The sequence below is a fragment of the Xyrauchen texanus genome, chromosome 1 (genome assembly GCF_025860055.1).
Source record: "Xyrauchen texanus isolate HMW12.3.18 chromosome 1, RBS_HiC_50CHRs, whole genome shotgun sequence".
Taxonomy (NCBI): domain Eukaryota; kingdom Metazoa; phylum Chordata; class Actinopteri; order Cypriniformes; family Catostomidae; genus Xyrauchen; species Xyrauchen texanus.
This window is the reverse complement of record NC_068276.1, coordinates 56,465,891-56,479,073: the sequence shown is the minus strand read 5'-3', so window position 1 is coordinate 56,479,073 and position 13,183 is coordinate 56,465,891. Positions and strand designations below refer to the sequence as shown.

Sequence of the window (13,183 nt, the reverse complement as noted above, 5' to 3'; positions counted from 1 at the left end):
TTGAGGAAGGACAATGGTAAATCTTTTACTTTATGCTGGTAACAACAGCAATCTCTAAACCAGTTACTACCTTATTTGCCTGCTAGCTAAGTTATAATAGTTTCCACCATTTGACTTTATCTGATATGACTAGCAATCGTTATGTCTAATGTCATTGTTGCGTTAAAAACTTTTTTAACACTATTTATTTTGAAACAGTTGTTGTCAGCAAGTCAAAACAACTGTGGAATATGTTACTTACCTGCTAAAAATATATATTTTTGAATATCTGTCTGTTTCTTCCAAAAAAGTAAAAGTGCCCAAAGTTGACGAAACACACATAAACTTTTCTTTTTCATAAAAAATACCATCCAGTACATTCTGAAATTCATATAATTTGTGCTCTCAGACTTTTGGACTTAATTGCATATTTTCAGTGGCATCAATTAACATGAGATGATTTTGCTGAAAACATGCATTCTGAACCATGTTTTTTTCAATGGGAGCCGTTTCACCCCTAGTTCAACACATTTATTCCCTTCTGAGTCTTAAGCTTATTTTGTACATGCTTTTGAAGGATCAAAGCGTGAAGGACAAAGCTCTCCAGAGCATGGCATCGATGTCTTCTGCCCAGATCGTGTCTGCCACAGCCATCCACAACAAGCTGGGTCTTCCGGGCATTCCGCGTCCTGCCTTCCCTGGAGCACCGGGGGTAAGACAGCTCTCTGGCACCCACCTATCAGTGCACTTACTTCAGCCACCCGGCAGTTCCAATCCTATTACACACTCTCTGGGCTGTGCCCACATCACCTGCCCTCATCAGATAGCACACTAATGCCACACTCAGGATAACTAGAATGCATGGCACATAGTACACCTCCATATACAGTTGGCATGTGATATTGCATATCAAGAGCATACAGATGGTTTTTGTGAATAGGCTGTTTTTTTGTTGTCTATTTATTTATCTAATTCTCTAGTTTTGGCAGGGCATGATATCCACAGGACAGCCTGGATCCTCGCAAGAGTAAGTATCTTTTAAAGTTCTGATCTAATTTGTAGTATTTTTTATTTATTCCCTTTTCTCCCAATTTGGAATGCCCAATTCCCACTACTTAGTAGGTCCTTGTTGTGGTGCGGTTACTCACCTCAATCCGGGTGGCAGAGGACAAGTCTCAATCCACGCAATTTATCACGTGGCTCGTTTGCATGACACCGTGGAAACTCCGCATATGGAGGCTCATGATACTCTCCGCAATCCACGCACCCCATTGAGAGCGAGAACCACTAATCGCGACCACGAGGAGTTTACCCCATGTGACTCTACCCTTCCTGTCAGAGATTTGGAAAATGTCATGCATGCTTTTATTTCTACCTGTTTAGATTAGATAAAAAGGCTTTTATCTAATTCCAGGAAGAGGGACTATATAACACCTGTTTGGCAGCACTTCACTGTCTTCTGGTGCAGTTTAGGATCCAATATAAGGTGTTAATGTTTGTTTTTAGAGCCCTAAATGGATTGGCGCCACTGTATATCAAAGACTTGATCATCCTTCATCAATCCCAAAGATTCTTGTGCTCTACTGACCAGTTGTGTCTTACAGTTTCATGGTTCCACATGAAGTTCAAAGGCGACCGTGCTTTATCAATGGCAGCCCCAATATGGAATGATTTCCCCCTGTCTATAAAATCTGTATCATGTATTGATGCTTTCAAAACTGGCCTAAAGACTTATTTATTTGCTTAGGCTTTTGATTAAGTTTTAACTTTGTGAGAAGTATTTATTATGGTGTACGTGGCAAAGTAGTATCTTTGCACTTGCTTTTATTTCCCAAGTTTTTATTTGTATGTCTTTGTATAAGTATTTTAATTGTCATGGTGTGCATTGAGTTTGATGTTGAAATGGGAATCTCTGTACAGCACTTTGGTCCATTCTTGTGGTTTTGAAAGTGCTCTATAAATTAATAAAAGTTGAGTTGAGTAGAGTAATGTTGATTACCAAAAAAAAGAAACATAAAAAAGCAAAAATCTTTGTGAGTGTAAAGTGTAATGGGGCCAATTTCTGAACGTTAAAATACTCAATGTATCAAAAGTTTAGACACAAGACATAAAGTAGATTTTAGTGTGATAAAATAACTTACTAACCTAATCTGTGAAAATTGTAAGTGCCTCACTGTATCCTCGATTTTGGAATTTTCGTTTTAAGAAATGGAAATAAAGTCTAAATAAATTTGTGGTAATCAACATTATACTACAAATGCTGTTGATTGAGCTTAACTTGTATTGAACCCAGAACATTCCTTTAACAATCTGTAGCCACTCACAATTTATTATATAAAAATAACGTGTTAAATAAATTTACGCAAATAATCATGCCCCTTGACGCATATGCAAATTCTGCAATAAAAGTACGGATTTTCCTACTATGCAAGCAATTCAATCTTGAAGTATATCTGTTTTTACGAGCCTCGTCAATAGGTATACCGTCAAGCCCAACAGAATACAGGAATCTTGAGACGTGATTTTCAAAATTTGTACTACGTTTAACTTGACACATCATCCTAAAAATGTGGCCTTTATGACGTTGAATACCAATGAGACGCTCCAAGAGTGTCAATCTGAGGTACGCACATGTATATAGAGTGACAATTAAAAATAGTGCAGACGGAAGTATGCAAGAAGGCGTACTGAGAACTGGACATGTAGATGAACTCAATACAAAACAGGTTGCTGTCATCTGTAGGCTTGTTCAATAATATGAGAAAAACAAAATAATATATATACACTCACCTAAAGGATTATTAGGAACACCTGTTCAATTTCTCATTAATGCAATTATCTAATCAACCAATCACATGGCAGTTGCTTCAATGCATTTAGGGGTGTGGTCCTGGTCAAGACAATCTCCTGAACTCCAAACTGAATGTCAGAATGGGAAAGGAAGATGATTTAAGCAATTTTGAGCGTGGCATGGTTGTTGGTGCCAGACGGGCGGTCTGAGTATTTCACAATCTGCTCAGTTACTGGGATTTTCACGCACAACCATTTCTAGGGTTTACAAAGAATGGTGTGAAAAGGGAAAAACATCCAGTATGCGGCAGTCCTGTGGGCGAAAATGCCTTGTTGATGCTAGAGGTCAGAGGAGAATGGGCCGAATGATTCAAGCTGATAGAAGAGTAACTTTGCCTGAAATAACCACTCGTTACAACCGAGGTATGCAGCAAAGCATTTGTGAAACCACAACACGCACAACCTTGAGGCGGATGGGATACAACAGCAGAAGACCCCACCGGGTACCACTCATCTCCACTACAAATAGGAAAAAGAGGCTACAATTTGCAGGAGCTCACCAAAATTGGACAGTTGAAGACTGGAAAAATGTTGCCTGGTCTGATGAGTCTCGATTTCTGTTGAGACATTCAGATGGTAGAGTCAGAATTTGGCGTAAACAGAATGAGAACATGGATCCATCATGCCTTGTTACCACTGTGCAGGCTGGTGGTGGTGGTGTAATGGTGTGGGGATGTTTTCTTGGCACACTTTAGGCCCCTTAGTGCCAATTGGGCATCGTTTAAATGCCACGGCCTACCTGAGCATTGTTTCTGACCATGTCCATCCCTTTATGGCCACCGTGTACCCATCCTCTGATGGCTACTTCCAGCAGGATAATGCACCATGTCACAAAGCTTGAATCATTTCAAATTGGTTTCTTGAACATGATAATGAGTTCACTGTACTAAAATGGCCCCCACAGTCACCAGACCTCAACCCAATAGAGCATCTTTGGGATGTGGTGGAACGGGAGCTTCGTGCCCTGGATGTGCATCCCACAAATCTCCATCAACTGCAAGATGCTATCCTATCAATATGGGCCAACATTTCTAAAGAATGCTTTCAGCACCTTGTTGAATCAATGCCACGTAGAATTAAGGCAGTTCTGAAGGCGAAAGGGGGTCAAACACAGTATTAGTATGGTGTTCCTAATAATCCTTTAGGTGAGTGTAGTTCTTAAGCCACTTTTTGTATTGTCTAATCAACGCTTTATTCATCTGCTACAATGATGCAGTTTATTTCAAACTGAATTACAAGCCTTATAATATATTAACTATAGGCGCTATATATAATATTTACATTTTACATTTACATTTATTCATTTGGCAGATGCTTTTATCCAAAGCAACTTACAAAAGAGGTACCATTCATATTACACATCTGTCTGTCTTGTCATGGAAGTTGTAGCGTTTTCAAATTACATGATGAATCGGCAACATGGGTGAACACGTTACAAAACACTATTGACGAATCCCCGACGACTCTGCCTGGACTCCAAATAATGTTTCACAATGGAGTCCATGCGAGAAGTGATACAAGATATGAAAACAAATGCTCTTGATCATATGTTATGCATTTCAGAAACATATTCTGAAATGCATAACATATGATCAAGAGCATTTGTTTTCGTATCTTGTATGTTTTTAATCTCCTAAAGGCATCATATATTTTATTGGTTACAATATGAAAAAGTACCTCCTACTGAAAAATCTATTCCTGACTGTCCAAGAGAATTTGCAGTTTCTTTCCAACTCTTCTCTTCCTCCACCTGGTTGTGGTACAGTTCCGATGAAACATCAAATAGGCACTGGTGCTCCTGCCAATGTTCCACAAATTTTTCCTCCATTTCTTCGGTCCAATGAGACTTTCTTGACACCGCAGCCATGCTAGTTGATTTTCTGTTGCGGGTACATCAGAATCACAGACAGGGCCAGATATTAAACATTCTAGATATCTAACTTTTTTCATACATTCATACATTGCGCTCGTCCTTCACGGGAGCGAGCTCTGATTTGCCTTCGATTTTGGGCTTTTGTCGGCGATCTCTACAAAACTGTCTGCTAGCGAAAATCGGGCTTAAATTCGTGTAGTGTAATCTCTGCATTAAGAAGAGAATCAGAATTGTTTTCAAAACAGATTAAAGTGCAACAAGAATTTATTATTTTCTTCTTAGTTACTGGTTAAGTTCTCATGGAAAAGATGTGTTTTAAGTCATTTTTTGAAGACAGAGTGAGTCAGCATCACGGATGGTGTTGGGAAGGTCGTTCCAGCAACGTGGTATGATGAAGCCGAAAGTTTGGGAAAGTGTTTTGGTGCCTCCTTATGTTGGTACAAGAAGGCGACGTAATTTAGCCGACCGCAGGCTTCTAATGGACATGTAGATCTGCAGAAATGATTTTAGGTATGCTGGAGCAGACCCAGTGACTGTTCTCTGTGTCAGAGCCTTGAATTTAATACGTGCATCAACCGGCAGCCAGTGGAGAGAGACAAGGAGTGGTGTAACATGTGCTCACTTTGGTTCATTAAAGACCAGACGTGCTGCTGCATTCTGGATCATTTGCAGAGGTCTAATTGCATATGAAGGGAGGCCTACAATGAGAGCATTACTGTAGTCCAGTCTAGTTATGACAAATGACTGAACAAGATGTTGTGTGGCATGTTCAGAGAGGAAGGGTCTTATATTCCTGATATTGTAGAGTGTAAATCTACATGATCTTGCAGTCTTTGAGATGTGGTCTGTGAAACTGAGTTGGTTATCGATGGTTACCCCTAGATTTCTGACCATTTTGAAGGCATTATTGTAGTTGCACCCAGCTGAATGGTGATGTTGGGTTCAACAACAGGGTTGGCTGGAAAGATAAGGAGCTCGGTTTTATAAATGTATAAGTATTTGAATTAGCATGCATTCTTTATATGAACTATCTTTATACTTTCTCAGCAAATAATAATTAATGCAATTTATTGCATTTAATTAGGTTGATTAATCAGCATGCCATGTATTTAATATGATTACAAATTTGTATAGATTGACTGCCTTACTTTTAATTTGAATTGAAATCTAAATTTAGTCTGCCAGTTGTCAGATTTGCGCACCGCCCCAGTTAAGGAGAGAATGGCAAAGACTAACAGCCAATGAATTTGTGATGAAAAAAACTAGGTAAGAGTGAGACATTAGGATGCAGACAAAAACATCAAACTGATATCCACGTCTCCCCAACCACTGTCTCAATCTAAATAGTTAAGTGATTTTCCCCCGTTCTGTTCAAATCAATGCAAAAACCACTGCAAGCACTTCCTCAATGTTTGTTAACATATTGTCAAGAATCAACTCTAGTTTTACTCGGCACCCGAGTTTGTGTGAGAACAGAATTTCACAACATTAGCTTGTCGGAGAGTAGAACGAACTGATCGTTTAATAATCGGCAATGAATTAAAAGAATGCAAGAAACTGCGGTTGTGCACAGGGTGATCTGTGTCTTGTAGTGTGTGCTTGTCCTTGCATTGCCCTTATTGTCATTATAAATACTGGTTTGTGTACACATTCGACTGAAAACAAGACATACGCTGAGTGTCTCTGATTGGCTCTGATGCAACATTTCATTTATATAGACTTCAAAGCCCTGAACCTGAACATTACAAAGAAATGTAACACCTTTACCAAAAGCCTTCTCCTTCCAAATGTGCAAATATATGTAGTTAGCTGTGTTTTCATGCTTTGTTGTTAATATTTTCATCTTGATTTTTGTCTTTTCCCAAATCGTCCATCTCTTTCTCTCTCTCTCTCTCTCTCTCTTCTCCCACCCCTCCCCCCGTCTCTCTCTTAGTTTCTTTCTGAGGCAGAGAATCCAAGTTTGAATACTTTGCACAGCATACTGAATTTTTTGCTATATAACGCGCATAATCTCTTCAGTATGTAGAGCAGCTAAACACTCAGACTGCTGGTTTTCACTTTATTAAATCTCCTTTTTCTTTGTTTTAGCATCAAGCCATTTGCTCAGCAAGCATACCCTATCCAGCCAGCAGTCACAACTACAATTTCAAGTATGTATCACTTATTATTAACTACTACTTATACTATTATTTTGTATTTCTTTTTGTTAGTTATATATATATAGTTATATTTTTTGTTAGTTTTCACTCGATTGGTAAAGATTTCCAATTTTACAATATACTATATACTAAAAACTTAAATTAATTTGTGGTCATTTTATATTATTTTATTGAAAATGTTTTTTTTTATTTAGTTTTTTCAATTATGTTTAGCATTTCAGTTATTAAAACCTTTTTAATGTGGTTTTTATTTTAGTTTTGATTTATAATAGGACTGACTGTAAATTGAATTAATTACATGATGTGCCAATTAATTTATCAAATTAATCGCATACCAATTTTCTCATGCCATTACTGATAAAGGCCCCCATTTAAATGTAATTTTGAATAATTAAAATATTTATAAATATAATTAACAGGCCTAACAAATATTACAATTCAGATCATTCAAATGCATTACATCATATTGTGGTTACAGATAAGTAAAGCATTTAGACAATACAAAAAGTGTGGCTTTAAAAGTGGTCATTGATCAATACTTATCATTGAAAATAACCTTATTATTGGGCTGACTGCCCTTTACTGCATCAAGGTGGTACATCAAGCTGGAATTGCTCCGATGGTAGGATTATTCCTCATTACGGACTTTACGTACAGATCGGGGGCTTGATTCTATGTGCCAAATTTTTCGTTAATTAATCACATTAAATCAACATCCCTAGTTTACTAAAATTACACTAAATAAGTCAAACAGGCTATTCAACTATTTGTGTGTGTGTCCTTGATACTCACAACTCGTGATTCTACTCACAATTGGCCAATTGCTCAGTCAGTCCATTTTAATCCTGATTTCGCAGCACCGTAGTGGAAAAAGGAACCACAACCATGACAACGAGCCTGGTTCCACAACACGAACCGTTAGGCCCTGTGGTGGAAAAGAGCCTAATGACATGACATGTGTGACCTGCAAGTTTTCTTCTGAAGCATCTGAACCATTTATGTCCTTTTCATAATTCTTAATAAATGTTTAATATTTTATTTAATGTGTGTGTTTAGGTTATGAGCCCGCGGCACAACCAGCACCCACAGTGCCCGCCTGGCAGGGCCGATCTATCGGCACATCAAAACTCAGACAGGTGGAGTTTTCTGCTTTTCTGGAACACCAGAGAGATCCAGATTCTGTGAGTAGATTATGTCTGTAACTAAATGTCCATCCACTATTTGCGCTGTTCTGTTATCGACAAAGTGAAAATGCGTAAAAACTACCTCTTGCTCATTTCCATTCAAATGGCCTTTTACCGATAAAATGGTGTGCGTCATGGTATCATTGTAAAAAAAACTTGTGTCTGTTTGTCAGGGGGTGGGGGCAAAGGTAGGACAAAACAAAGTAATTTATTAATATAAAAAACAAAGGCAAGGCCAACATAAAAACATAAACAACCCCAAAGGGGACAAAGGGAAATCCGGGCTGGGAACAGGGGCACAGGATTGAACGGAGCAGGCAGCGAAGAACAGGACTGAAGCAGACAGGACCAACAGGATGCATGAAAAACGACTGATAACAAGACAGTCTGCCACGGGACGGCAAACACGAGGTGCCTAATATAGGGAGAGAAATCAAGTGGGTTAACAGACATGGCAGGTGTGACTAATGAAACAATAATGAGCAAACAAGGAGGCGGGGTATGGCATCAGACAGAGAAACACACGGCGATACAGAAACAATAACAAAGCCGCGTGTTCTCACAAGAGAGCAAACACCCGAATGACATTAGCGCTCATCGCCAAGACAACGAGGTGTTGTACTCTCATGCCAATCGGCAAACAAGACGAGAGAATGCGTAGCAACACTAAACAAAGCAATGCCACGTATTGTCACTCAAAACAAAACCTGAGCGTACATCGCGAGGCAAATGCCACACGATGCACGCAACAGGCGACAAAATGAGACAGGACACTTGTGTGAGACTTCGGTCACACGCACCGGAAACTGAAGACCGACTTGACCGAACCTCAGCACAACATGAAGACAGATCGCGACCCGGACTGTGAGAGACAGTCACAAAGACAGACATAAGTTATCGATGCGATCCAGATCAGAACTGAACTAGACAGGAATTCAGCATCCCGCAACCGCTCTGTCCACCTGGGGGACCGCCGTGTACCCGTGGGCCGCTCCGCCATTGAGGGTCGTTAGAGCGGATGGGCGAGAGGCATGGTGACGGGTGGAGAAGGGTGTCCTCCATGAACTCGTCAGCGCATCATGCACTTCCGGGAAGAAAGGAACTGGGTGGGGGTACGGCTGTGAGCGGCGCGCAGACCCGAGGAATCCGTCATCCAGCCACGAAAGCTGACGGCGGCCCGAGCAAGCATGTCGGACATCTTGGCATCAGCCTCAGACTGGGCATGCTGGCCCAAAGACAGCAGCCCAGTCGAGTCATCCGCGTCAGAAGCCGGACCACTCTCCGATGCAGTGGCGAGCTCATCCGGCTCAGGGGGGCTCAAGAGGTTAGGCAAGCTGGCCGTGAGGGTCGTCCTCAATCCCGTGGGCTGGAGTAGCGTTCCTTCTTAGGAAGGAAAGCCGTGACCGCAACGTTGCCATGGTAAGATTCTCGCAGTGAGAACATGAACCATCCACAAACGCTGCCTCGGTGTGATCGCTGCCCAGACACACGAGGCAGCATCTGTGACCGTCAGGAGCGAAGAGCACTCTACCAGGAACTACACAAAGGCGGAAAGGCATCTTTTTAAAGACGCGCCCTGAAAAGAACTTTGTGTACGCTGTGTATTTTGCTCTTTTAAAGAAAATAACTCTTTTAACTGCGCTGTCGAAGCGCCCAGGGGCAAGCTGCACTGCTGTGCAAAGAAGGAGAAAGCCGCTGATATGCGCCGTAGATCCAACAGCAATCGCTCAGAGATGGGAGGAACAGTGTGTGACTCGCAGCTCGCTGCATACACAACCGATTGGCTCCGAAGAAAATTTCTGAATGAAACAGACGCATTTCCCTCCCTTTATACCCGTATGTCCAGGGGCGGGACATGCTAATTCTGTCTGCCAATTTCTCATTTGCCTTTTCTCATAGATCAGAGATGCAAAAGGCTCTCAAGAGAGACCCCTAGTGTCGCTTCTTCGACACAACGAAGTGTCTACATAGGATTTATATGTTAAACTTAAACGCAAAAATAGTATGTCGACATTTGTGAAATTTTATCGATAATTTGTGATTCCATAAGCTTTATTTTAATGCGCTAAAGTTTTTTTTGCAAAACATCTAAGATGGAAACGCAGTTTGTGACTGTGCACTATTAATGCCCATCAAATTAAAGTGTCGGTTCAGTTCTAAATACATTTTTAGATTTGCTGAAGAAAATGTGAGTGGTGTTGTGCGAAACGTTTCCACCTTAATTCTAGAGTGTGGGTGGTTGTCAGATCGTTGCTATGTGGATGCTAAGGTGTTCTGATTGTTTTTAAAGCAATGTTATGCGGTTGCTATTGTATTCTAGATGTTTGCTAGGCTTCGGTGGTTGTATAAAAGCCAAACTCAAATGAGCCCACCTCCTGGTACCCATTCTCATATTCTGGTCCTTATATATGGCTTTTTTTGTTTAACTCTTTTATTTTATTTTTTTTTCAACTAGGCAAAAATCGTAAGATGAATTACACAGAATATTACTATTTCGGATTAGGGATTTTGAAAAACCCATATATGAGAATTAGTAGTGATGCTTGCCTTGGCAAGCACCTATAATATTAATAATCACACACAACTGATTATGACATTAAATCTTATTTTATTGATGGAGGCACAAACGTGGTCACTTGGAAAGCCCTCTGGCTCTTTAACATCGAGAGACATTTCACTGACTCACTCTTTGAGAATTGCCTGAGAATGTCTTGACATTCTAGTTGCCAAAAGAGACTAAAAATGTTTCTGTTTTCTCAGAATGTCAACCCCGAGACCAGGCTTCACATATTTATTTTTTATTTGCCTCAGATGGCAGCAATCCATCATTGTTTGCGTGTGCTATCCAGAGAATTCAGTTTTTTTTGTTATCGATGAGAAATGGCTGGAGTCATTTATCAGCCGTTTAGTTGCATTTCTGAAAGTCTGGCGTTGGTACATATACTGTAGACATGTAACATTTAGTGATGCTTGCTAAGAACATGAATGATAACTCAAATGATACTTGTGCGGCTTTTTGAGGAGAGGTGTGAGATTATGTTTCTTAGCGATCAGACATGAGAGTTTCGCTTGACAGATGATAAAATGGGTGAAAAAATGTATTTGACTTGAAGGAACTTGAATTGAATGAATGACCCAAAACATATGTAGGGATCCTAATATCATAGAGACTCGAAGGTGAGCTCGTTTGACTTAGTCCAGAAAGTGACCACATATCAACACCCTAGCAACTACCCAGAATTCCATAGCAACCACACAGAACCACCCTGGCAACCAGCCACAAAACGATAGCATCATGGTGGTCTGTTCGAATACTTGATTCTGATTGGATGGAATGTGTGTCCAGCAAGACCACATCGCGATGTTATTCTTAATTCAATCAATCAATCATGCAGCCTTAATGGATACCATATGGATGTCTCAGGGGTCAAAGTCTATAGATTTTGGCTGTTTTGGATGGTTTTCTTCTTGTCTTATACAATAAATGCTACTTTTACAACTGTCACATCACTGCGACTCTGTTTTTTCCTCAATTATGTGAAAATTACAAAGAATAGTAATTCAATATTACATGTTCTGAGGAGTACCAACCCTTCTAAATTATGTGGCTATTATTATTTCTTGATTTAGTATTTCAATTCACAGTTATAAAGAGTGTTTGGTCTCCAAATATCTGTGATATTATTGCACTACTTTATCTCTGTGTCTGATTTAGAACGGGCAGAACTCTAGATCTAACAACCTGTTGATAAAGTTCATCTTTATTGTTATTCTTCCAGTCAAAATTGGAAGTGTAAATATTTTTTTTAAATTGTATAAAAAAAATGGAAAATTGTAACTGTAAAAATCATTGACAGCTGTAACTAATAAATGCTGATAACATAAGTGACTATGGTAGAAGGATAATCCATAGCTTGGTTTTGGGTAAAGGTGATTTTTTTGCGTTAAACGATTTGGATGCACTTTGCGTCGGGTGGGTCTTTGCCTCCACGTCATGCAATAAAATAGTTTAGCGCACAACTAGCCGTGGATTATCCCTTACATATATATATACACACACACACACACACACACACAGTGTATTTACAGGATATAAATGATACTATGTTGCTTTCTCAGCAGTGTTTTACGATCATTAAAATCTGCAAAATATTAAAACGGGCAGTTATTTGAGAAGATCTTTTTTTATGATGCTTTGTGGGTTATGCTCTGAGAATATGACAACAATCTTTCCCTGCAGTCTTTAACAATAATAATAAAAATTAGCGAAATATGAAAATTTGCGCAAACACTGTTTTTCAAGTTTGTGTTTTTGTTATTATGTTTTTCATTTATTTATTTTTTTTAAGAAAATGTCAATTATTTTTGAACATGATACTGTCTTGGTGTTGTTCTGAGAATGTCACAATATGCTTTCCTAGCAGTGTTTTAATTTAATTACAATTTGCGCAAGCACAATTCTTTTCAGATTATGTAAACATAAATGTTTTTTCTATAAAACTGTTTGGGTGGTGTTCTGAGAATGTCACTAATTATATATATTCCCTCCAGTGTTATAAAAAAAAAATTTGCTAAATATTAAAATTTTCAAAAGTGCAAAAGAAAGTGCAACTTGGAGTTATTCCGAAGATGTTGTGGACTCTATAAATATATTTTTTATTGTGTTATGAGAATATCACAATAAGCTTTCGCTTTTACGATTCTAATTAAAATTTGAGAAATATGAAAATTATGTGGAAACAACTTGTTATTTCGAGAAGATTTTTTCTTGTTTCTAACGAGTTTTCTATATGTGTGTTTTTTTTCTCTGCAGTACAACAAGCATCTTTTCGTGCACATTGGTCAGACAAATCACTCATACAACGATGCCTTGCTCGAGTCAGTGGACATTCGTCAAATTTACGATAAATTCCCAGAGAAGAAAGGAGGACTGAAGGAACTGTTTGGCAAGGGTCCTCAGAATTCCTTCTTCCTTATAAAGTTCTGGGTGAGTGACTCTCAGCAGAAAATGAACATTCACAGACTCCCAAAATGCACTTGCCAAAAAAAATGTCATACATGGAAAAACATTGTTGTATAATTAGTCCAGGAGGAATTTGTATTTTTCATGTTGGGATGGAAAATAATTTGTATTTATC

The 13,183-nt window shown here is 39.2% G+C and overlaps 1 protein-coding gene across 4 annotated transcripts in view; it reads left to right on the top strand.

Moving 5' to 3' along the window:
* The window catches only part of LOC127655101 (transcriptional enhancer factor TEF-1), a 123,534-nt gene that overhangs the window by 98,698 nt on the left and 11,653 nt on the right, over positions 1 to 13,183 (top strand). For all 4 annotated transcript variants that reach the window (XM_052142831.1, XM_052142905.1, XM_052142988.1 and 1 more), the window contains 5 exons: positions 557 to 691; positions 960 to 1,006; positions 6,791 to 6,852; positions 7,918 to 8,042; positions 12,859 to 13,032. In XM_052142831.1, coding sequence (XP_051998791.1) covers positions 557 to 691; positions 960 to 1,006; positions 6,791 to 6,852; positions 7,918 to 8,042; positions 12,859 to 13,032 — 543 coding nt within the window. The remainder of the gene's footprint in view (positions 1 to 556; positions 692 to 959; positions 1,007 to 6,790; positions 6,853 to 7,917; positions 8,043 to 12,858; positions 13,033 to 13,183) is intronic.